Below are 26,030 nucleotides of genomic sequence, written 5' to 3'. Positions count from 1 at the left end.
ATGTGTATCCATAGCTCCAAAAAGACAACAAATTGCTTTGAAAAAAACTCGAAATTGTTAACACGATCATTTGCAGCGGTTTCCAATTGATCGTGTTGCGATCCCATTAAAGATAAAGAGAGATTTCGGTTGAGATAGGATTTTGTTGGGAGGAAGAGAGAAAAGAAAAAGGGGGGGCGGGGCGGGGCGCGGGAGTGTATGCTGTGCTCTTTATTCCAATAATCTCACCCAAACCGAACCAAACAAAACCGTGTTTTCGGTTTGGGTCCTATATGTTTGGGTCACCATAAACATGCCATTGAGTATGAAAGAACCTTACCCGAACGGAACTGTTAACACTCCTAATTGAGACCATAAGCATACATTTATACTATGTTCAAGTGTACAAAAGAAGAAAGCCAAAATTATAGAACATTGCACAATCAACAGACATTTTCTATCATTCTATTTCCTATACCTAACCTGGTTAAAGACACAAGATATCCTCAGCTAAAGAAAAAACACAAAATACCTTGTGATTATTTGTTTGCTTAACTTCATGGATCAACCCGAGTATGCCCGATCACTTCCAAGCATTTGCAAGTGATTGGACAGAGAAGCTTGAACCAGATGATCTTTGAAATTTGCAGTCAATAAGCTGATATGATTGGATCTGATGCATATGTCAGTTCTGGTTTTTCATCCCTACGATCAAGAACATAGCACTTAGTCAAAGAATCGGGATTGTGAACATGAAAGGTCCAAACACGAGCACGAGAAGATACACACAAACTTCCTGCAACAAATGGTTCTGGCAAAAAAGTTTACATAGTTATGCATGCAGGTCTGCATTTATAAGCACTTAGTCCATCCTTTATTGTCTCGTGGGTGCTCAAAAAGCAGAGACAGAGCTGCATCACTTGTCACCACAGATGCAGGTAAAAAGTGTCCATTGATAATTAATTAGAATGGCATGACCATTTGCGAAAGCCAGAGCAATTTTAGTGTTTGCAGTCCAAGATTTGGAAAGTTCATTTAATGAAACACGTCTCTCTACGCAAAAGTTTTCACAAGATCTGCATACTACCTATCTGACATTTCTTCTTGATTACTTTACATCGCACTAAAGCAAGCCATCCAAACTGCCTAACCTTAAAATCGAGCACACAACTGCAATCTCACATAAATCACCGGCGGTGTTCTTGTGATATGCACAGTATACATCATTTATGTAGACCAACTCGCATTAAGCCGCCTCCTTTTCATTTATGCATGTACTAGCGAACACGGAATAGATTTAAAGAATGTGAACTGCAACCTTTAAGTAGGGCATATAAAATCTAAACAAGAGGCATACTTACCTTTGGATCACTTTCAAAATTCCTGTGCCCAATTGCATTGGCACCCCCATGATGATGCATTCACTGACACCTTCAATTTTGTCAGCCTTACCACTTGCAGAAGCGTGGAACAGGTGATCAGATGTTTTCTCGAATGAAGCCAACATCAAAACGCTTTTGTCCATTTTCTGTATGCCGAACCTTGTAATGCCAAGAACTTCACCCTGATAATTCACATCAGACTCTAAGAACACACTAGGCCAACAAAGAACAAATAAATAGCACATTAATCAGCAAAGTACTGGTTAATTCTCCCTCACAGTCACTGTGCACTGGATTAAAAAACTTCCCTCTAGACCACATAAAATATTGGAGCATGTCTTTCCAAAAACTTTTACTTATGTGAGACACTGAATTCACTACCACCCTTATCTAGTGTTAATAATTAATTCTCTCCGCGTATGACACCAAATTGACTATGCTTACTCACCCGAAAAGTCATTAGATCTGCCAAAAGCATCATATGGCGTATGTCTATGCTCATGCCATGATTCGACATGATGAACTGTATCTCCTCAATGATGCACCATCTAGCAGCTTCTATTCCAAGCGTCTGCTGTATCTCAATGATATGATTACTTTTCGTTTTCCGACCATCAACACCTTCGGTGCCCATGACTTCTTGCAGACCTGTGCTGCAAGAGTTCAATCATACAGAAAATTTGTAAGCAATTCTTGTTTCTCCTTTTCGATGCATAATGTGCAAGTAAGAGAAATCCTACGAAAGTTACATGAAATTATAAAAATGACACGAAGAAAGAGAGCTTTTAGAAAAAAATGAACCAGCAGTCATATCCTAAGCATTAGTATTCTAATGTGGAAACTAGAAAAAAAAAATTGGAGTTCTCTCTGAGAGAAAACTCTATCTATTTTCTTTTCTATTGCAAGAACTCAACAAACTCCAACAACAAATAGAAGCATAAGTTTCTGTCAATAGAAATGAGATTTCGACATCCAATTCCTACACTAATACCCATGACCTCTTGCTTGTCTGCATGAACTTTGATATGTTTGGTGAATGGTGACAATTGGACTAGTATTACGGTGTGAGTGTAAATATCGTACACAGTGATTATGTATCATTAAGTAGTTTAAGACCTCCTAAGTTGTAACTATCAACATAAATACATGTGTCTGACATGGCATCTGATACCTACCTCATGTGAAGATTGATTGCATGTGCCTGTAGTTTAAAAATGTTGTACATACATAAATATACAATTTATTTTTTAAAAAGTAATCTGCATAATTGTCTTCCTATAAGGCAATATCCTAACAACTCACCCTTCCACTACAAGACTGTACTTCTCCCTCTCCTTCACCTTCCCTTCCTTGTCCTTATATTTTTCTTTCCCTTTGTTTACCACTGCACGCTCAACCGTCTTGATTCCCTGTCAACCAAAAATCAACATAGAGAAAGTTTAACATCCAAGGAGAACTATGAGGACGAACTAGCATCATTCATTCATCCAAGTGTTCAAATGTACATTAAGGTTCTCACCTTCACTATGACATTTGGAAGCATATTCTTGAGGGAATGGAGCTCAAAATGAAGTTTACCTCTATCAACCAGAGGAACAACTTCCAATTTTGTAACATCCAAAACATTAATTTGCTGTATAATGAACACATGCATCAGATATCATTAACACTGAGTGTTCATAGATAGCCAAGCTACAAGAAGAAATACGCACCAGCTGCTTCGGTTTAATTTTTGGAGTTTGCATAATTGACTCTCTCACAGTATTAGCATCTATACATAACTGTGAGTCTTCAATTCTATTCATGTCAAGCGTGATGACTATTGACCCTAATCTTGAAGTCATAACAGTCTTTATGCTCTTTGCAATCTGCAAAACAAGCGATTATCCAAATGGATCATCAAGCTCCAATTTCATTATTTGGGAGGCAAACAGAATGTTGCATTTGTCTCCCTTCAAGAAGATGCAAAAAAGATGATTTGACTGACCAGAAGGCTTTTGAACAATAAGCTCTAACAAGAAAGACAGGTTCACCAATCGCATATATAGCTAGTCAGAAACAACATACTTCATTGATTAATTCCGAAGTCCAAAAAAATAGTGGATAAAGCAGATTGAAAGTCCACTGGTTAGGAGCTAAAATGTGGTGACGCTGCAAATTATAACCCTTCATGGATGCATAAAAGTGACTTAACAAAAAAAGCAACCAACTTTTATTGCTAAAGCACAAAGAATATGGAGGAGCTCAAAAAAAAAAAAAAAAAATAAAATGCTGCTCTTAGGCAATAGACAGGCTAACTTAAACCTTCTCAACTCTAGGAGAAGTGCCCGAAGACCATGCTGTAAGGTTCAGAAGTGCATGGTAACTAAAGCATGCTACTTGCTTTTTCCCTCAGCATGAAAATGTGCATGATTAGTAAAGCAAGGTTCTGCTTACACTAAAAGCTCATATAACCCAAACATTGGGGAAAGGAACTGGTGAAAGGGACCACCTTATTCCCAAATTCCTAAAGAAAGCCTAAGAAGAGACTGCCGTAACGTAAAAGGATATGTCTCATATAGAACTTCCAGAATGGCAATTCCAGCAATACAAGCCAAACAATTATAAGATTGATGAGAAAGGGTAAGGATGCCCCAAATCTGACTGCCTTATTTGGCCCCGAAGAAAGGAAAACCTTAGGCCCAAATTCCTAGAGAAAGCCTAAGAAGAGACTCTAGAGAAAGAAAAGGATATGTCTAATAAAGAACATCAAGAAATGCAGTTACAGCATATCAGGTGAGTGTAACCCAACTCTCAACAATCCAAATAAATCTCCATTTTCCAACTCTCAGAAGTCACAGATTGCAAGATAATGAACTCAGTATTGACAACCAGAGGGTAGTCTTCCAAAATTTAAGCATTAATCTAACAACCTCAGCAGGAATGGGGATTATCTAAGAGGAAACAGAAGTATACCTGGCCTAAAACGGTCTTATCAATCCTAGCCTTTACCATCCTAGCAATATTCACATTATCATCACGATCTAGCTCTGCAGTGATGATGGGAGTGAGTATTTTCTTGGCTCCATTTATGATCTCTTTAATACGAGGAACTCCAAGTGTTACATCTAATACAGGTTAAAGAAGTACTATGACAAGTAGAGTTCAGAGTCGGGTGCGAAGCTTCAACAACAAAAAAGAGGTTTCTGAAGTAGCTAAATTTAAGCCAAAACAATACGATATTCAGAGGATACTCATGCTGGCAACACCAGCAAAATGGAAAGTTTTGAGTGTCATCTGTGTCCCTGGTTCTCCAATACTCTGAGCCCCAATTGCTCCAATTGCACTTCCAGCTTCAATTCTTTTTAAATGATAACGAGACATGCAGGTGTCTATAAAGGCCTATTACATCATCAAACCACATGAATTAGATGCATCTTATAAAACTATCATAGAAATTAAATTGGCTAAAGACATCATCAGCAGTTCTAAATTTCTACAAGCAACTCTTTATTTTGGCAAGATCTTATACAAAGAGAGACCTGCATGAGGACTCAAAGATCTTATATGATACAAAGAGAATATGAATTTTGGTGCCAACACAATCATCATCAATAAACTTATTCAGAACAATTATTGTTGCACAACAGGAGGTCCATAGTTGATGAAAAAAATATTAAACAATAAGGTCAAGAAAATTGCCCTTCCGAGTTCCTTTCTAATCTCACTTCTGCAACTGAATTTCTTGACTACCACTATAAAGTAACAGGTCAAGCTATTTCACTAAAAACTGCTCCTCAGACTGTGGTCCCCGACCATAGCCTCAAATTTCATGGCAAGATTTTTAATGTTAATATGCCGTCTCTCTTCCTTAAGGTTAAACTCAATACTTTCTTCCGGAAAAAGATGACTTTTTTGTAGCCAACCTTGTATATAAAGCCGAGGGAAAAAATTACTGAAATGAGAATGGCTCCACTTGCTGGCTAAAAGCATTGCAACCCAAATTTAGTTGAACCGAACCAGAAAAAATTAACCACGAGTACTGTCCTCCAGTGAAAGAAATAAGCTAATCTCAGCTTTTGTTAACCTTAGTTCTGCTGAGATTACATGACAAATTTTGGATGAATTGTCTGATATTTTTAGAGAATATTTTTTCATTTAGTTCCCAAGAGTCTTATTACATCTCATAAAGTGAGCTCATTTTATGTTTTAATAAACTGATTAAGCAAAACAACTGGGCACATATAAAACAGGCGCTGTTAGTAACTGGAAACCCAAAAATAAGAGGAGAAAAGAAAAGGGGAAATAGTTAGATTATATTCAAATCAGAAACTTAGCTGAACTAGCCTAAATAAAGTCCCATCAAACTGATATCAATATAAGCAGTTGATGCATGAGGTTAAACGAAAGAAATTTCTCGTGTCACAATCAAGACATCACATACATGAGCTTTTCTGGATGACTGGTAATGCAAAATGACATGCATGTATTGACTTAATTAACCAGCCACTCATAGATTAATGGGGAATAAATGAATGGTTTTGCACATCAGATTTAATTCCCATTTCAACTCCCCCAACTATTTTAAGCATACCTCTGTAACTCTTGTTAAAACATATGCAGGCTACCAATTCTGTCCCGACATCCAAACTATAGCAAAAAATGTGCTTGGAAGCACCAAAGTCATCTATAAATGAGACAGGCACAGCAGTATTCTAATAATTTGCCTAAAGATGCCATGTCATCAATAACTTAAATCATTTCCCTATCCATAAAACATTGAAAGACAGGGTCATAGGAATACAAATAAACAAAAATATCCAAGGATGGAAACTCCCCAACAAGAAGAAAAAGGTAGTCTTTACCCTTAGCTGTCCTTCAGTAATTCCACCTATTTTCTGGGCAACTCGAATGACAGTCTCCTGATTTTCCACTGTTGCATCTTCACCAAACTTCATAATGATTTCCGATCCTTTCTCATGTTCTTCAAGTAGGAAGGCTTTCACAGATTTCTTGAAGGCTTTGGAAGCATCTGAGAGCCCTCCATCCGGAGTACTTTCACTTTCTGGTAGCTTTTGTTCTATCAATGCAGATATTTCCACAGGAGATAGATACTTATGTTCTCTAGAAGGGCAAGTTGCCTGCAAATAAATATGGAAGTTTATAAATAGATAAACCAATCCACTCTTTCATCCAATGAACTGAACAAGTTTCTGGATAATGCAAAAGACAGACTAAGCTTCATTACCTTCACTTTCATAAATAATCTGTCGAAATTCAAAGGGAACCCATTTTTTCCTTCCATAAGTGCAGGATCCATGCCATCGTCACCATAAAGGAATTGAACAATGCATCCACTTGCATTTCTTACTGTGTTGTCATAATGAATAGACAAGTCTTCCAAAGCCTTGATAAGTCTACGAGACATGTAGCCAGTATCAGCTGTTTTCACCTACAATAACCAGAGACCATGATTTTTAGAGACAGATTTAATTATTTCGTCACACAGGCAACCCTTACAGCTACAGAATAAAAAGTTTAACAAGAAAAGAGAAAACAGAATTAAAACATGACCTGCTTTGTCAGATATTATCTCTCCCCACTAAGATAAGCCAACTCCAAAGAAATCCATAGGAAAGGTGAAAACCCAACTTTTTAGTTCCAAATTGGACAAATGAAAAGATATAAAGTAGACTCACAATCTTATGACATCATGCACAACTCCCATAGCAAAAATGGAAGGACCATTATAAGGGCTAATACCACCAAAAATCCCAACTGGTACACCCGTGCCACATTTACCCCAAACTAATTTTTGTGACACAAAAAATCTCAAATCGCTACACTCTTGCCACATTTACCTCAAACTAATCTAGCTATGTCACTTTTACCCCCAATTGTGGTATATCGAGATTTTTTGGAGGAAAATGTGGCACGAATATACCAGTTTGGGGTTTTTTGTGCCATAAAAATTAGTTTTGTATAAATGCGACATGGGTGCACCAGTTTGGGATGAATGTGGCACGGGTGTATTGGTGTGAGGATTTTGTTACACAAAATTAGTTGGGGGCTAAATGTGGCAGGGTTATGCCAGTTTGGGTCTTTTGTGGTATTAATCCGTATTATAATAATCATCGCAAAATAGAGAATGTATCCAAATGAAGAGGAAAAATCAAATTCAAAAAGACAAAAGCACAATTTATGCAGTAGCAAAGAGAAAGGCGGTGACAACATATAGTGGAACATAGAATCAATACACATTGAAGGCAGTGGTGGCACGAACAAAGTCAGCCATAGGAGGACACACGAATAGTTCAAGTGGAAGCCATAAAATGATCTCCATACCGCCGTATCAACCAGGCCTTCTCGTCCTCCCATTGTATGAAAGAAAAATTCCGTAGCTGTCAAACCGCTGTAAAATGAATTGGCAACGAAACCTTTAGCCTGCATGAAAAGTTTCTAAATTACTCCAACTGTTTTTAGTGAACAACTTCATGAACTAAAAGTTTGGGTGAATTGTACCATCTTCTGCTATACTAATTAACTTCTCAAAGTATACAACTGTTAACTAAAGCTATCATTGACTCTTTCGCCTTCTCAAGAAAATCCTTCAATCTCTATCTTGCTTTTCCATTGAAGAATAGTTCTATATAGAGTGAACCTTTCTACCAAAAGAATGAGCTTTACAACAAACAATTCAAGAGTACTCACTGCAGGTGTCTTCGATTGTCTTGGAAAATGAGGAAGACTCCGATCAATGAATCCATTAGGTGCACGACGACCCCCAACCGACTGCTGACCGACACATGCAATCATTTGGCTAATATTGATGGGAGATCCTTTTGAACCACATTGTGACATGATCAATGGACTATTTCTCCAATGGAGTTTCTTCATGCACACCTATTAATATACAAAATAAATCCTGATTCTCTTTCACATAAAGTTTTCCATGGAAATGCTTTGTAGAATGAGGAACACAATGCAGTGCACATGAACTAAGGCAAAACCTAATAGATCATTCGATGCTATTTTGCACCTACCTGCCCAGTCTCATTTCGAATTTGATTTAAAATACCAGTGATCACAGCCTCCAGTGTTTGAGCAGCATCACAACCAGGTTGGAGATCCAGCTTTCCTTTGTTATAGAGCTCTATTTTTTCATCACAACTATTATAACCATTCAAAATGGTCTCTCTCTTCCTTTCATTCAGATCATTATCCGGTTGTACATCATCAATACCAATGGAGAACCCGTGATTTCCAATCCACCGGGCACTACATCAAGACAGAGGGACAATTATAGGTGTAAAATTATAAAACTTTCATTTCCAAATAAAAAATTTAGATGCAACCCATGATTGTCATCAAGAACATAAAAAGGATTGCGACACCAACCTGACTTGACCAAATAGAAAAATAGAAAGAAAGAAAGAAAGAAAGAAAGTAAGCCTTCTAAATGGCAATCTCATATATGTAAACATTCATACTCTGAAAAGATCAAACCAGAGTTAAAAAAATAAACTAAAATCAGGCGGAAACCCCAATTGTATAGAGGAACCATACAAAACAATGAATCATTACTATATCCATGCAACATGATGAAGTGTATGCATTGTTGGAAGCACAAACTAGTCAGTATTGCATGTTTTAGTGAAAGGAGGTAAACGCCTTTGATAGGTGAAGGCTTTGTCATTAGCTTTCTTGCTAAAATTTAAAAAGAAAAAATAAGTCGAAGTGTGTGAACCACAAGTTTGATAAAAGCAAAAGTTATGAATTAAAAGTTAGTCCCAACACACCCTTAGTCCAAATTCAGTACGTCATTCAAATATTTAAAGTACATAAATTATGAAGTTATTTATTTATTTCCATTCACTGTAAATACAGGTCAGCAAAGAAACCATTAGTACGCCACCAGATATAAAAAATAATAGCTCAGACAGGCATCTAAAATTAATTATAAATATTTGCCATTGACATGAAAGGCAGGTAACCCAAAACTAAAGCAACTACTTGTCAGCAAATACCTCAGTTTAGCAAGACGATTCATACAAGAAGCAGCAGCATGTGCATTGTAGTCCCTGAGGAGGATAGAATAAAGACCATCCTTGTTCCCATTACCTGAAATAATGTCGATTATTTAAGGACAAATATTTAGCTTTTGAAGAAGGTAGTCTAATTCAGCCATTGATTTAAGGATTGAATATGGTCTCACGAGTTTTTTTTTTTTTGAGCTTTAAAAAAATACATATGGGCCGTATAGCCTCTCCCTCCAGTGCCCAAAACAACCCAATAACTAATGCAATCTAGGTTTCATCCATCATAAGACAGTTTAACAGAGAAGGAACAAAATGGCAGGAGGTGCAACTGACAAATTTGAGCCATAAAGAGATGTTGAATTACTACTGGAGAAAATCCCTATCGCCATTTCTTTAGATTAATGGAAATTATGCAAGAAAGGAAAGTTACAAATTTGTTTATTTGACTTGGCATAAGATTTAGTGCAAAACACCTTAACACTGCCTACTTCATTGCCATATTTCTCAACTGTGATGAGCATAGCTAGTTGGTTGATAGCTCGCAGCCACCAGCCGTGACAGCATTACATGGACGATAGGTATGTGCACTCACATTTGCAATTAGCCAGGGAAACTTGAAATTGACCAACAATAGAATCTTAAAAGAGTCTACTTTTTAAAAAGATTGGGGAAAAGAAGAAAAAAAGGTAGCAGCTGCTTTTGGTATAAGAAATTGGAGGATGGAAAATAACATCTCCCTAACAATCGTTCTTAGCTAAATACACTAAACTTCAAACTTCTGAGCACGATAATAAGAAGTAGAAGATATTCAGTGTTTGGCAAGTCTTGAGACGTAATGCTTATGGAGAAAGGAGTCAAGATGGCCTTAATAAAGTGAAAGAACATATTAAGTGTGCATCTGCATTACAACACACAACCCAAGAGCATAAAATAAGCCTCCAAGACAAATACCTCAATATAAACATATAAGGTTCCTATACTGAATTTCTTGAATGAATGTCTTCACTTAGGAACGTTTCTTTTAAAGTTTGAATATGTTAGAAATGGCAAAGCCAGTAGCAGATCCAGGTTGCAGATCCTGTGAAGAATCAAATAAAATGCCACTAGGGCATTAAGACTGAAAGAACTGGAAAAACTCAGAAACCAGAAGCCACTATCCCACAAACTCAGTAGATTATTTCCAACTTATGACCTAATTAGGCCAGGAAGAGAAGGCTATAATGACAAACTAAATCCCATGCTACAACAGAGAACAGACTATTAATACTCTCAGAAGAGGTTTGCAATATCAGTGTCAAATTCCTACAGTAATTGACAAAAAAAAAAAATCCTAAGATAGCATCATTAAGACTAGAAAATGCAGGAAATGAAGACAACTAACCTAAAGTTGCCTTTCCAAGTTGTCCCGATATAAGCTCACTGTTACGGAAATAAACAAAACCATCATTAGGGCACATCGTTTCTAGTTCCCTCTCTGACGCATTTTTAGGCTTGCTATAATTTTTCTCCTTCAGAGTCAGATTCACGAAGACTCTCATGCGTGCATTGGGGCGCAGTAAAACGCTAAATATCTGCTTTCCTGTCCAGAGTTCTATTGGCTGCCAAAAAAAAAATAATCAACCAAATCAGTCTCTAAAAAGAAAACAAGTCTGACCAAAAAAAAAAGGCAATATCTTAACATAACAATAGTCAACCTCAACAGTCATATACCTAATCTTATATAACAAAATTATCTCATTTACAGTGACTACTGAGAAGTGGAAAAAGCTGCTTGACCCCAAAATTTCACAACCAACTGGAAATACTGTCATAACAACCAGTAGAGCTAGATCTTTTGGAAAACTAACTAAAGTCTATTCTCACTGATTTGATGCAGACTACCAGCTCCTACTTCTTGATAGAAACCAGAAGTTTGTATTGCCAACCAATGTTAATGGCTTACCCTATCAAATATGCAAGCAAAACAAGACAATTGTAATACAGTTTAGGATATGGAGAAAATGACAAACAACAAGACTTTCATCAGGTATTGAATTTAAATCCAGACTTCAATTAGAGTATTATCCCCTCCCCTTTGTGTGGATAAGACCGAAAGAGATAACGACACAAATGATCCTTAAACTTTGGTTCAATGTGCAATGTGGCCCTGAAACTTTTAATTTGTTCAATGTGATTTCTAGATTTTTTATACATGTTCAATATAGTCCCTAAACCATATGAAATTATTCAATGTTGTCATTTTATTAATTCAAGTTCAGGAACAACATCAAACATTTTCATATAGTCTTGGGACTAAAATGAAAATTTACCAAAAGTCTAGGGACCACATAGAACAAATTTTAAGTTCAAAGACGATATTGCACATTGGGCTAAAATTCATAGAACATATTGAACAAATTAAGAATTTAGGGACGACATTGCACATTGTGCAAAAGCTCAGGGACCATTTATCACTTTTCCAAACCAAAATTCATTTAAATATGTGCTGCATAGGCATGCTTGTGGGTCTTGCAGCAAGACCTGTCTGTGGGTGCCAGTTGGGGTTGGTGGCAGATGCTCGCAGACCTTACAGAAACTATTCACTGGAAGCAGTTCTATGAATTAAAATGGTACTCGTTATACCTAGAAAATAGAAATCTGCGCAAAATTAAATCATCATTCTGATTGCAATCAGAACCAAGAGGACTTAATATTAAACCGTCTACGTTAACTCCAACTCTAATCAACCCAGTCAAGCGATGAAAAAAATTAGAATAAACAATCGAACAACAAATTACATCTTATGGACCAGAACTGTCAAACAGTTCACAAGTTGTTGAATCCAAAAATGGTACAAGAACTCCTCCATCAGCTTTCATTACCTTAATTATCGCTGGCGTTGGCAGATCAATGAGATCCATGCCATCTCCCATGTAAGAACATATGAGGGAAAAGGCTGCCCGGTCATAGAATATGTCCTTCCTTGTTATGAGAAAAGAGGATGTAAGAAAATCTTGAGTTGAAGCAACCAAAATTTCTCCATTTTTGGGGGTGCATAAATTGTTTTGCACCTGTAAACAGGAACATTTGAGAAATCTTATATGTTAAAACATAAAGATAAACTTCTCTGGGGAAAAACGAAAATTCACAAATATTAATCAGGCACTACCATGACTGGTCAATTGATTCCCAGAAATAAACCAGAAACTATATCTAGCTCAGAAAGGAACTCATATTGGCAAGACATTCTTCCAAGTTGGAGGCCAGTTAAATAATTTTGCATTAACTATATCTAGCTCAGAAAATAAATACACATTCTCAGAAAAGGAAAATAAAAAAAATGTAACAAGTATATTAACCAAATCAAGTAATGATTAAGTCTTTGGATGCACTGTGACTTGATTAAAGGTGAAAGGGGTGCGTATGGTAACGTTTCTAATCCCGGGAATAGTTTCTTTTCAGAAACACTTTTTTCTATTTTTGTTTTCAGGAATAATTTCTGAGCATTTTAAAGTGTTTGGTAACTATAAAAAAATTTCTGTTCCAGAACAGGAACACGTTTGATACAACCCAAAAAATTTAATGACTTAAAATTTCTTTTAATATATTAATAATTTTATTGCATTTTTCTTTTTTCTTCTTTTCTTTTTTTTCTTCTCCTTCCTCTTAGTTGGTCGCCAGCTTGGTCATGGCCGGCTGGCCAGACGAGGTTGCCGGCCTCGGGGTAGCCTTGCCCGGCCACCGGCGAGGCTCGACCTTGCTAGACCAACGCGAGGTTGACGTTGCTTGACCTCGCGGTGGCCGGCAAGGCTCAGTCTCGTCAGGGTTCGACGAGGTCACTAGGCCTTGTCTGGCCGGTCATGAGCTATTGTCGGGCCGGCGACCAGCTAGGGAAGAAGAGAGTAAATAAAAGAAAAGAAAAAAAAGCTTGAGTTGTTCTCAAGAACGAGAAACGACTTTTTTTTTTTCTTGTTTCTATTTTAAATCTATTCTCGGGAAAAAAAAAATTACCAAATGCGTTTCTATTATATTTCTATTGCGGAGAACAAAAGAACAGAAACGGATGTTCCTTGGAACGTTACCAAACAGTACCTTAATGAGCAAGCACAAAGGACAGAAAAGATCAAAATTTAGGAAGTCTAATAATACAGTAGAAAAATTTAGGTGTTGTTTGGTAACATTCCGAAAAACACCCGTTTCTATTCTTTTGTGTTCTGGAACAGAAATAGAATAAAAACGCGTTTGGTAATTTTTTTGTTCCCGGAAATAGATTTAGAACAAAAACAAGAAATTAAAAAAAAAAAAAAAAGTTAGTTTCTTGTTCCCATAAACAACTCAAGAAACGAAGTTTTTTTTTTTTTTCCCCTTCCTTCCTTCTTCCCTAGAAGGTTTTTGGCTCGGTGACCAGCCAAACAAGGCCTGGCAACCTCACTGGAGCCTCATCAGCCCTCGGCGTGGTCGCCCTAAGCTCGCCGGCCACCGAGAGGAGAGCCTCACCGTGGTTGGGTGAGGCCCCATGAGCCTTGTCGTGGCTGGGTGAGGCTCAACCTTGCTTAGATCTGGCGAGGCTCAGGGGGGCCTTGCCCAGCCATAGCGAGGCCGAGTGAGTGAGGCTTGACCTTGCTTAACCACCGGGAGGCCGACCTCGCAGTGGTTGGGTGAGATCGCCTCGCCTAGCCACGGCGAGGCTCGGGGGACCTCACCTGTGGCCAGCGACCTCGTCGGCGGTCGCCGGCCGGCCATGGCCAAGCCGGCAACCGACTAAGAGGAAGGAGAAGAAAAAAAGGAAAGAAAAAAGACATAATGTAATAAAATTATTAATATATTAAAAGAAATTTTAAGTCACAATAATTTTTTAGTTGTACCAAACGTGTTTTTGTTCCCTAACATAAATTTTTTATAGTTACCAAACGCTTTAAAATGTTTAGAAATTATTCCTGAGGTGTTTCTGAAAAGAAACTGTTCTCGGGAACAGAAACGTTAACATACACACCCTTATCTTATTATAAGTATCATAAGTAGCACTATTTGTTTGATGATATGGATTTGAAAGAAGTTACCCCCATCAACATTAAAGCCTCTGCACGAGCCTCTTCTGTTTGAGGAACATGCATATTCATCTCATCTCCATCAAAATCGGCATTATATGGGTTGCAAACAGATTCATTGAATCTCAATGTTCTCCATGGCATTACTCTTGCCTGCTCAGACAAAGGAAGAAAATCCAATTAATATCAAAACCAACATGATTGTGTTAGAAAAGTATATGGTAAGCCTACAGCTCATGCTCATTCACCCTATGGCACATGATAGACATCCGATGTAAGCTTGGTTGTCTGTTGAAAAGAACAACATCACCATCTTCCAAGTGGCGGTCGACTATGACACCAAATCCTAACTCATCAGCAAGGCGCTTCCTAAAGCTTCCCATCAGAAGCCTGCAGGAGATTTTTTTATTTTAGGTTATCGACTGAAAAATGAAGCTGGACTTCACAATGGAAAGGGCTGCAAAAGTCACCTCATTTCACCATCAGGGTATCTAATCATCCTTGCACCGGGATACTTGTAAGGGCCATTGCGAACACATTGTCTCAATTTCTCGATATTGTATTGGTTGACACGCTCAGGATAAGTCAAGATCCGAGCCATTTGGATGGGGATTGCAACCTGTGATGATTATTAGAAACATATAAAATATCAAGCAAGAAAGCTTGAGAAGGAGAAAAAAGACCAGAAGTTCAAGACTACGTACATCACCTCACCTCTGTTATCTTCAGATTGGGGTCAGGTGATATGACTGTCCTTCCAGTATACTCCACTCGCTTACCAGATAAATTTCCACGAAAACGCCCCTGCTTTCCTTTAAGACGCTGAATGAAACCGGCCAATGGTTTGGCTACTTGGAAAGGGTATGGAACACCACGAACATCACTGTTTATATATAACCCAACCTCAGCTTGGAGATGATCCCAGGCAGCCTAAACCATTATGTTTACTCTAAGAATCATGGGAGAGCTCCTGATTTTGAATACATAGATAGCAACAGACTAATAACTGATGAAAAATGAATTAGTGCAGGCCCAAAACAGCACGCTTCCATTCCCCCAAGCATTGAAAAAGACATTGTAGCACATACGATAACCAAAAGGAAACTAGGACTGGAAATAGATGCTCGATCAAATGAAATCAAATTTAAACACATAATCAGAAGCAATTAAAGAGATCAACACCTCCAGATGGCGGCAGCACAATAGAAAAGCTTAATCCAGATATATGGACCTTCCGCACAAGTATTTACATGTAGGACCAATACCACAAATAATAATTACCTAGGACACTCTTCAGTAAGGCAAATAGAAGTCAATGCAAATTTATGGATCTCTAGTGATGTATGAGATTGTCACTTATATAATTTTCAAATTGAAATTGATTAATACACTCAAGCAATTAGTATTATAGAAGATGGAAAGCCTCTTATACAGCCATCCTTTGGTCCCTGGAATTAATCAAGACTTGCTAAAACAATAAAAAAACAGGATAATACCACAACCTACTTAAACTATATAGCAAACATGGTGCTATACAAGCAGCCTCAGCCGCCAGAAAACGCCAACCACAAGCTTTATTTAAGAGCCTTTACACAACACAGGCAGGAATTCCATCCAAATTAAGAAGTGTTGAAATATTGTCCTACATCGCTTGACAATGGGTCCTAAATGCTCTTCATATTCATGTGGTCTCCCTCCACCTATTAGCTTACACTTTTGAGTTGGACTTTTTAACATGGTATTGGAGCCAGTGTTATCCCTTTTGCGAATACGCATGATCAAAATTCCATGTGCCGCTCATAATTTGGTTTGCATGTGAGTGAGGATGTTGAAATATTGTCCCACATCACTTGACAACGAGTCCTGAATACTCTTTACATTCAAGTGGTCTCCCTCCAACTATCAGCTTAAGCTTTTGGAATGGACTTTCTAACACTAAGCTTAGATGAACTTTTCAACGGGGAAAAAATCCAGCATGGTACATTGAAATAACAAGATCAACCACTCTTTACATTGAAGGAATTAAGAGTAGTGAACGACATTAAGTAGGGTGATGACAAGCCAAATCTTGGGCATTTTAAAAGTCGTAGAGCTTCAAACGAAAATTGAAAGAGGGAAATAACTAAGCAATCGCAACTTGAATGACACAAAGCAGAAAAGGCAATGCCATGACAATGAATTATTAGCCCAAAAAGGTTGTTATGACTACAGTTTAGTTTTACCAAGAAGCCAACAATACATCCTAGAACTCAAGTAAGCAACTACCATTGTGCCAAAAACATTGATCACTCCTAGTCTGAGCAATTGGAAAACAATTTCACATCGCCACATCATGCATAGTGATTTATAAAGACCCTATACAGCAAGGCAGTTTATAGCTTAATCTATTGGCAACAAACAAGTTGAAAGCATAAGTCTATCCAGCTTATGAGAAGCTCCCATTTGTCAAAACCATAATGATTCATCACTCGTCCGCATACTACTTGCTTCACAAGTTGCAAGCTGAAAAACAAGTTTCACAGTTTATGCATTATTCTAGAGTGATTGGTAACGCTGGCACAGAACTGAGGGCCTGTCTAATTCCACCTAATTTTAAATGGATCCAAATATGAGTACTTTATATACTTTTAAAAATCAGAGATGTTCATGTCAAGTAAATATCAAATCTCAAATGTTTAGGGTGCTTTTGTTCTTACTTTTTAAACGGCAAAAGGCAACTTTTTTCCTTTCCCACTAAAATATAAGATATTATCTAAATTTTTTAAATATTATGAAAAGTTTATATGTGAATCTACATGTCAACATTCATATGTTATAGAGATTCCAAGTGCTTAAGCTAAAAGTAGTCAAAGTGCGTCTGCTAAACAAAAAGGAAAAGGTAATAGTTAATTCAAAGACGCCCTTAAAGGAATGGCATGAACAAAAAATTAAAACAAAAAAAAAATGCAAAAGCCCCCTGAGATTACATCCTAAGCTTTCTGGTCTCCTACAAAAGATTACATCATTCAATCATTTTCTAAGACCAAGTCTTGACGAAACTACTTTGATAATGATATTGCTCCCAAAAGTAAAAAGGAAAAAAAAAAGAAAATGCTTTTCTGATATTTTATTCCTAAAATAAAATGTAACCACAAGACTAGAAAGTCCTGTATTGAATTAAAGATGAAAGAAGATGACCTCATAAGCTGCTATCAAGATTCAAGCATAATTATTAGAAGTTTGCACGCAAAGTATAAAATGCAAGTACCCATGAAGCTAATTAAATCCATCAGCATCGACCAATCACATCAACCAAGATTCAAACAAAAGGGTAAGAGTCTGAGAAACTCCCAATACCATATTTTTCATGTCTTGAAGTTCTTGCTGAAGTGAAGCATTGACCTGAATAATTCTTTTTAACCTCTCTGTGATGTCATTTTCATTACTGCAACAAGAGAAATCCACATGAGGAAGTAAGAACAAACTAAAAAATAAATGTCTTAAAAAATCTGTAAATGTAGCTGACAGCACCTCTGCGATCCTTCCATCATGACTGAAGGACGAATTGCTATTGGTGGCACAGCTATGGTTGTTATCATAAATTTCTCTGGCCTGTCTGCGATATTGAGCAATTCACAATCCTGCATTTAAATTGTTCTTGTTAGCTAGAATGTGATGAATGACTTAAAGATGTGTAGCATATGAGAGAGAGAGAGAGAGAGAGAGAGAGAGAGAGAGAGAGAGAGAGAGAGCCTTGTGCTTCATTTTGGCTACTTTTTCCCCAGGAAATTTAGTGTGAATGCTACCCAAATGATGTCAATGACCAACATATACATGCATGATACATTACAGAACAAACCTTCATAGAATTTTAATATCATAGAACTCAGATAAATTACACCTAAAGACATGTACCTCATCTGACATCCTTTCAAAGAGAGACAGAACATCCCGGGGATTAATGATATTACTAGCCACACTCAAGGACCCCTTGGACTCTTTTGTGTGGGAAATTGCAGATTTACACTCTTCCAGGCTCCTGTCACTAGTCTTTGAACGGTCATGAATGTAGCTAATTGCACCAATGGCTTTTTTCACTGTGCCTGTAATTCAAGCGGAGCAATCACAACAAGATCACTTTATCAATGTATAGTACGCAAGCACAATGCTCAAACATACCCAAATTTTACCATAATGACAGGCAATTGAGTGACAACCATTTAATGGAAAATGCAGTATGCAGCTAAATGTGAAAATTAATAACTGAAGATACTGTTTTCTCCAAGTTATTGGAGCACTAGAGATGTGCCACATCTAGAGAAGGAGAGTCACCATGTAATGCTATCCCATTGAGGCTTCCTTGCAATAAGAATCAGATCTTACTTGAAATCTCTACCAGAGAACCTCATCTCGCAAAGACAATGAGTTTGTTTTTGTTGAATCTGTCCTCATGACTGAGCAATGTGGAGACAAAAATTTCAAGATTACCAGAAAACACTATTTCAAGACAAGTTTGCACCATTTGAATAAATTTTCCGTGCCACCACAGGACCTTCAAGCTAACCATGCTCAAGATTTCTCTATGGTTCTGATACATCATAACAACAAAATACCAGTGGACCATTTCAACCGTGTCGCCTTGAAATTATGTGTCTGTACCTCAAAAAGGCTCCTTTTTAACCAGTGGGAAGAATAATAGTTGTACATGCAAAGAGTGCAAAGGACAAAAAAGAGTCCCCTTCTAGTACATCGTCCCCTACCTCCCTCTTTCCTTCCCTCCCCATATTAAATTTACCCAGCCAAGCCCGAATCTCCTCCTCCACTAAACTTGCCGTGACCCCATTTGTCTTTAGTAAGCATATATATTTTTACCAAATGTGCCACATGCAAGGATAGTGCCAACGAATTTGAGCAACACTTTCCCCTTTCTTCATATAAAAAAAAAAGAAAAAAGAAAAAAAAAGAAGATTCGACAGAACTTTATCTTTCCTCTTTAAGTTGTCCAAAGGGAGAACACATCCCTCATACATTCCAAAACAAAGAAAGGAACTTTTGTTTCCATTTTCTATGCCCCAAATTGCCTCCCAAGGAATATTTCATTGTTGACGGGGTCAGCATCAATTTAGGACCACTTCGTCAATAAAATTTTACCAGAACACAACCTTTCTGCCTCGTATCTGTCGGTTGACATTCTACATTAAGTCACCATACAAATTAATTAAGGAAATCTGCTATATAGTTGTATTTTCATAAAGAAAAGCAAGACATAATGAGTCAAGAAACTGGTTGATTAGAGGATAAACTTCACATCAAGCATTGAGCCAAAAATGTCTCCTCCCAACATCTAGCTTGACTGTCATTGAAGTCCTTCCAAACATCACTAGTTCATCTCCAAACTTCTCTTTCATGGGTCATCCTAGTGCCATTTGAAATTCATCTACGAAGTCTAACTTAGTTGTTACCATCTTTTCACCATCAATGATTCTATTTAATTACAAAATGCCAAAGCCAACTAGGCTTTATTCAAAATTTCAACAAAGAAAAGAAAAGAAGGAAAGACCTAATATTTAAAGTTTTAAAACTATTATACCCTTGGGTTGTTTAATTGAATTGATGACCATATAAAGTCTTCAGCTTCCTCCACTTTATCCAACAGAAATCTACTAACGTCTTGGCTACAGGGGAGTGCTTTGGGCTGATGTTAAGGTTCCTCCTTTTGGACAGAGAGATCTTTTCATACCTGATGACTCTTCCTCGAACAAAAATGCGTTCTGACGATTTTTTTTTTTTAAAGCCTTAATAGGTGATTTTCTTGTTTTCAATCAGAAAGCAAAAGGATTTTCAAGGATCTAAAGGAAAGTTTGAAATGCTGTGAAATATCTTTGCGAAACATACCAAGGTGAAATGTCATAAACAAGTCAGTCAAACTGATGAAGATTAATTTGCAACAAAAATTTATACTTGAAAAAGAAAAGACAAGTATGTGTTCTCCAAGGAGATAGACTGACCATTTATGTATCCGCAATGGGCACATCTCCCTGGTTTACACTTGCTGACTGTTTTCTTTGCAAGCTCGGCTTTGTTTAAAGCATCCCTCTTCGGATGTCTTATCTTCTCCAACTCTTTTCTGCGTGATTCCTCATCCAAAAGTATCCGTGAACATGACTGCAGAGGAAATGTTGCTATTGCATGAAAGTCTGACCGAAACAAAAAACTATATTCGAGGTGGAATACTACACCAGTTCATCGCATCAGTCTAACAGCAGCCAAGGACAGGGAAACCATCCCATCAGAAGACACTTCTTTTCACATTACCATATGCACATTTTTATAGACGATATATAAATATTTGTTCATACATATGGGCATGTCTACCAAATTTGACATACATAAGGTACAAATATCTCTGTTTAGAGAAAGCCATGGAAGGCAACTGAAGAGAAGAGGCATGAAATGTCCGAGAATAGAATCCCCAATCAATCAAGTACCTTGCATAAAGACTTCAAGACCTCCAGAATTTTGTCAAGAAATCCAACATTATAGACAGGTAGAGCGAGAGTCAGGTACCCATAATGCCCTGGACAATCCTTAAAATCTCCATGGCATGTACTGCACCTGCAACTCTTGTTTGCAGGACCCTGTAATCACAAGAGAAAACACTTCTCAACCTTTTCCATCACCCGAATGGCGTGAAAATGCAATGAAATCATATTTCTGTTGTCATATCGATACCTTAATCCAAACTTAAAAGTTTACAAACTGTACTTACCAACACCGCCAACACCCCCCCAAAAAAAAAAAAAAAGAAAAAAAAAAGAGGGCAAGAGGTAAAAGCACAAATTGACGAATAACACCAAACGAACGAATATTCATGCTGGATATGTAAAGAATCATCGGAACACATCTCTCCTCTCAAATTATCAGACAATCGGAGAGCCAAGCATTAATATTGGCACTGACTAGTATCCTACTCGATAATACTAATTCAGCCATCAAATCACACAAAGGCACACAGAAATACAGCGATACAATAGAGAGGACGAACAGCGAGAGAGCTAATACCATGCGTGGATCCAACAAGCCGCCCTCCAACGGCTTACGAGTCCCGTCGTAGTAGACGCCTTTATACACCTGAACTTCCGCAACATTTCCGATCTCCGAGGCGGAGAACATCGAGAAATGAATGCTCTTGCTGCAGAAAAAAAGCCAAAAAAATAGAAGAAAAAAAATCAATCAGCACAGCGAAGCAAACTCGAAACGGTACAGAACGGCAACTTCCGGAGCGAGCGAAAAGCCGGAGTCGCCTTACATCCTGCGAGGCCCGACATTCTCGACGTAAGGCTCCTTGGTGAACACATGCGACGCCGCCTTCATCTCCGATCGACAGCCGCAAAAGATGAACCGGAAAATTCAGGCAAAGGACCGTCGAACTACAGCTTGAGAATCGCGAGCGGATGCGGCGACTGATCGGTTCGCGCGGGACGTGAGGTGCGTACGCGGGAGGAACGAGCGTGAACCGCGCGACGGCGGATGAGTCGGAGAGCTCCGGCGGCCGGAGGCGGAGAGGATTTTACGGGCGGTGCGCGGAGGGGGTGGGGTGGGGAAGGCGGAGAAGGGGAGCAGGAAGCGGAGCGATGTTGGGGTTTAAGGGAAGGGCTTTTGGGCTTTAAACGCTTTTTGGGTCAGTGGCGGTGGCGGGACCCGGCTATGGGCCCCACGACCCGCCCCGGTCTTGCCCCGGACCCCTTCCGTCGCCGCCGTTTGAGGAGGGTGGGGCCCGTGTAAGCTTCACGTGAGCCTCACGTACTAAAGCGGGCGTGGCTATGGTCCCATCTTTGGTTTTTTTTTTTTGGTAATCCAGAAATCATAAACCGACAGCCGGTGAGCAAACCCTGGGAGTATAAGAAGTAACTACAAGACCCACCACCACAATACTCTACATAAAAATCCCTAACGACGCATTTGAAGTCAAATTTCTCCCCTTCGTGAGGGGGAGAGAGCCTGAGTTAGCTGCTCTGCTAACGTTGACTTCGATTACTTCTCTAAAGTCATTCCTCTGTGTGCTTGTCAAGTGATTAATTTGCTCTTTTATTAAGAGTAAATTTAGCCAATCTTCCATTTTAGTCCCCAAATTTTGCATATGTTAAGTTGTTCCTTTAACTTTTCAACCTTTTTCAATGTTCCCCTACAAAAGCAAGGGTCTTCTTCATGTTTGTGGCTGTTAGGGCTGCGCAAAAACGTTTGGTGGCTTGAAAACTCGAGCCATATCTACCTGGCTTGGCTTGAAGTTTTTGATCTTTGATATACTCGAATTGATCAATTCAGTCTTTCGGACTTTAAGTACTCAAAGCCTAAATGCTAACAACATGCAACAGGACCGGCTTTGCTCGGAAATCAACCTGAATCATCCTAAAAATGGGATAAGTACACTAATGGTGCCATAAGTTATGTATGTCGCTCACTTTGGTGTCAAAAGTTTCCGCCGGATCACTTAAGTGCCAAATTGGAGAAAAAACGCTCACTTGGTGCCACTGGCAAGAAATTCCGGCCAAAATAATTACGTGGCATTTATATTTAAAAAAAAATTCGACAACTCTTAATATTGTCCACAGTGGATGGCATAAAACGACGCCGTTTCCTTTTCTTCGTAAGAAACGACGTCGTTTTACCATTCCACGTGGATTACCTACAAAACGATCATCGTAAAGTGGATTCAATACGGTGAAAAATGACGTGGGCCAAAAACGGTGTTCGTATAGGGTTCTCGCTCGATGCCGCCGGCTGTAGATCGCTAACCCACCGTCGTTCACTCGCCTGCCGTCACTTGGCTGTCGTCGCTTGGCCACCGCTGTAATTGCGCCGTCGTTCACGTTCGTTCACTGGTTGCGTCCTCAACTCTCACTCACTCAAGTTTGTCATGTTCTGTACGTGGGTCAATTTACTGAAAAATTTAGGGTTCCAATGGGCAAGTTAGGGCGTGGAGGGCAAATTGAGGGCTTGGCTCAAGGGGAAAGTGGTGGGGATCAAATTGAGGGTTTCGTCGTTCATTCCCTTTCTTTTGTGGGGACCGAATAGAAAAATAGGGCGCATAGGGGAAAATGGGGTCGACTCGGGGGAAACAATGGTGGGACCGAATTTATTTAATTAATTGGACTGCTTCTATGGGGGAAATAGGGGAACCGAATGTGATTAAATTGAAAAATGGGTGGTGGGACCTCACTTTGTTTATTCAACTCGGTTTCTTTTGTTTCTATAAAAGTTTATGTAAGTTGTACATCGCTGTGTTTGTCTTTTATGGACTGAATTTTAAATTTGTTATGTATTTTTCAGGTGAGAAGACGAGTAATTGCACAAGTTGCAGAGGCTGCTCTTCCATTTGTTGCTGCTGAAAATGATGCACCACAGCGAACAAGAGGGGCTATTGGAAAAAAGATTAAGGTAATATGGTTATGGGATTTACATAGATGAACGAACTGGAATGACTATTTTGAATGTAAGATTTGTAGGCCTCATGCATTTAATTTATTATACTTCAATTCATTTGGTTGACAATATCGCTATGTTCTTATAGCTTGGGAGAATTTCGGAGGTACTTCTCTCTCAAGGTGGGCCGACTCAAGAATCAAGGGCACAACCAAAGAAGAGTGCTCCAAAGAAGAAGACAATGGGAATAGCTGCAAAACAACCATCCAAACAGAACCCAGCACCACTTCCATCTCAACCAACAAATCTAGTAGAATCGGAAAACGTTAAGCACAAGCAAAATATGCAGTGACCCATTTAGAAGTATCAGGAGAATCTTCCTAAGATGTAGGAATAATAAGACCTATTCTATCTTTTCTTGTCTTTATCTTTAGACAATGTATAAAAATATGAAAAATAGAATGTCAAGATAGATCGTAGAACAAGAATAGCCACCATAAAAAACAAGGAAAAGGAGGTGACAGAACGCCCAGTTAAAGAACCTGCACATCCAGTTCGAAAGAGTACTCGGATTATGAATCAATTCAAAACCCCAAGATGAAAATGAGATCAGGATGTTGTCCATATTGACTGATAGGAGGGTATGTAGTGCTGCTAATAGGAGGGTGCTGGACATAGTTTATGTTTATTTTTATGTGGTGCTGGACATGGTCGCATCTTTTTATGTTTTCTTTTTTTAGGAGGGTGCTGGATATTATATCACTGATGGTAGTTGCTGCCTCCATATTGCCATTGGTTTTTTTTAAGAAGATGCTGAACCTTCAGTGATTGGGGAGTGAAGTTCATGTTTTTCTTTTCTTTTGTAAACAATCAATCAATATCAATGACAATAGCTGTTTTTGTATATTTTGCTGTTGGTGCAATGTTCTTATGAGGTCGCTATTATTTTTATATTTAAATGTGTGCATATAGTGTTGCTAGTTGAAGTCGTTGATGCGTTGATGCTATCTGTCGGATTCTGGTTGTATGTGCTGAAATAGGATGCAGTTGATGCGTTGATGCTGTCTGTGGGGTTCTGGTTGTATGTGCTGGAATAAGATGCAGTTTTGGGTGCTGGTGCATCTCGTTGCAGGGCTGTTGTGTTGCAAGAAGATGCACCAGCAAGCCAATTGGTACAAGAACAAGATGCATGATGCACCACGACTGGTGCAAGTTTGAAATTAACACTCAAGCGATCACTATTTACAACTTGTGCAACCGAAGTGATCACTTTGTAATCGCGACTGACACTTAAATGATCACTTTTATAAAAACTTAGCAGTCAAGCGATCACTATTTACAACTTTTGGCACCGAAATGATCAATCATTAATTTGCTTCCATCCCTTAATTTTGCCATGGTTTACAGTTGCAGCAAACTAGCAAACCAGCAACGATAAAAATGCAGCAACCATTCTATTTGAAGCAAAAACTAACCAAAACAAACATTGCTAATACACAACTAAATAATAAAAAGTGCTCAGAACTAATGCATTCCAACTCCAACCTTCCATTTCGCCATAGTTTGCAATTGCAGCAAACCAACAAACCAGCTTGAAGAGATTTGATGAACATAATAGAAAATAGAAATGAGAGGGAGAAAAATGAAAAACGATGCAGAGAGAAAAAGTGTATTCTTATTCAATGAGAGCTCGCTTACATCAAAGAACTTTTTTAATTGTTTACTCTTGGCTCATCAGTTTTTATATCGATCTGGAGGATAACAACATAATGAAAACCAACTAACTAACTGAAAACAAAAACAGAAAGTTTGACTTTACACGCTTAAAACTAAATACCGATTCCTCAATGTAAACATGCTACACGTGTTATAATCTCTATTGTTGCTTTCTTCATTTTCGTCAGCTTCTTTCCTTCCTCTGTTCTCGACACTTTCTTTCCTTGCTCTGTTCTTGACATCACTAGTACTTCTCTTAACACAAATCAGGAGGGCAAATAAAAAATGCAGTAAGCAAACATTGCATTTATGAAGTGCTCACAATTAATGCATTCCAACTCCAACCTTGCATTTCTACCGTGGATTACAACAAAACTTTCTGCTTCATACAAAAATGGTAGACATACAAACTTCGATTATGGTAGATATACAAACTTCTTCTCATTACTTAACTTCACATTTGAATAAACTACACAAGAGAATAAGAACACAATCAACGCTCGATA

General features: G+C 38.3%; 1 protein-coding gene across 1 annotated transcript; it reads right to left on the bottom strand.

The window, feature by feature from the left end:
- Nucleotides 1-195: 195 nt before the first annotated feature.
- On the bottom strand, nt 196-21,982 carry LOC104422539 (DNA-directed RNA polymerase III subunit 1). Its single transcript, XM_010034886.3, has 27 exons — nt 21,695-21,982; nt 21,448-21,577; nt 20,874-21,023; nt 20,394-20,550; nt 18,301-18,488; nt 17,917-18,026; nt 17,743-17,830; nt 15,121-15,336; nt 14,877-15,025; nt 14,655-14,796; nt 14,419-14,559; nt 12,241-12,429; nt 10,761-10,977; nt 9,368-9,461; nt 8,384-8,618; nt 8,052-8,243; nt 7,686-7,784; nt 6,589-6,792; nt 6,206-6,481; nt 4,595-4,742; nt 4,317-4,468; nt 3,074-3,229; nt 2,881-2,994; nt 2,664-2,770; nt 1,810-2,014; nt 1,341-1,543; nt 196-684 (listed from the first exon to the last, which is right to left on the bottom strand). Exons 1-27 carry the CDS (start codon nt 21,757-21,759, stop codon nt 630-632), a joined length of 4,182 nt encoding a protein of 1,393 aa, XP_010033188.2. The 5' UTR covers nt 21,760-21,982; the 3' UTR covers nt 196-629.
- Nucleotides 21,983-26,030: the final 4,048 nt, after the last annotated feature.

Source organism: Eucalyptus grandis, chromosome 10 (genome assembly GCF_016545825.1).
Source record: "Eucalyptus grandis isolate ANBG69807.140 chromosome 10, ASM1654582v1, whole genome shotgun sequence".
Lineage (NCBI taxonomy): Eukaryota > Viridiplantae > Streptophyta > Magnoliopsida > Myrtales > Myrtaceae > Eucalyptus > Eucalyptus grandis.
This window is presented reverse-complemented; position numbering and strand designations above follow the sequence as displayed.

Bases quoted from the DNA above. Each gene is read 5' to 3' on its own strand.
- LOC104422539 (XM_010034886.3), bottom strand. From the start codon at position 21,759: ATGAAGGCGGCGTCGCATGTGTTCACCAAGGAGCCTTACGTCGAGAAT. The intron at 14,797-14,876 runs GTGACTTTTGCA...AATCTCCTGCAG, and splicing joins TACCCTGATGGTGAAATGAG to GCTTCTGATGGGAAGCTTTA. The intron at 8,619-9,367 runs GTATTTGCTGAC...GTCTTGATGTAG, and splicing joins AATCGTCTTGCTAAACTGAG to TGCCCGGTGGATTGGAAATC.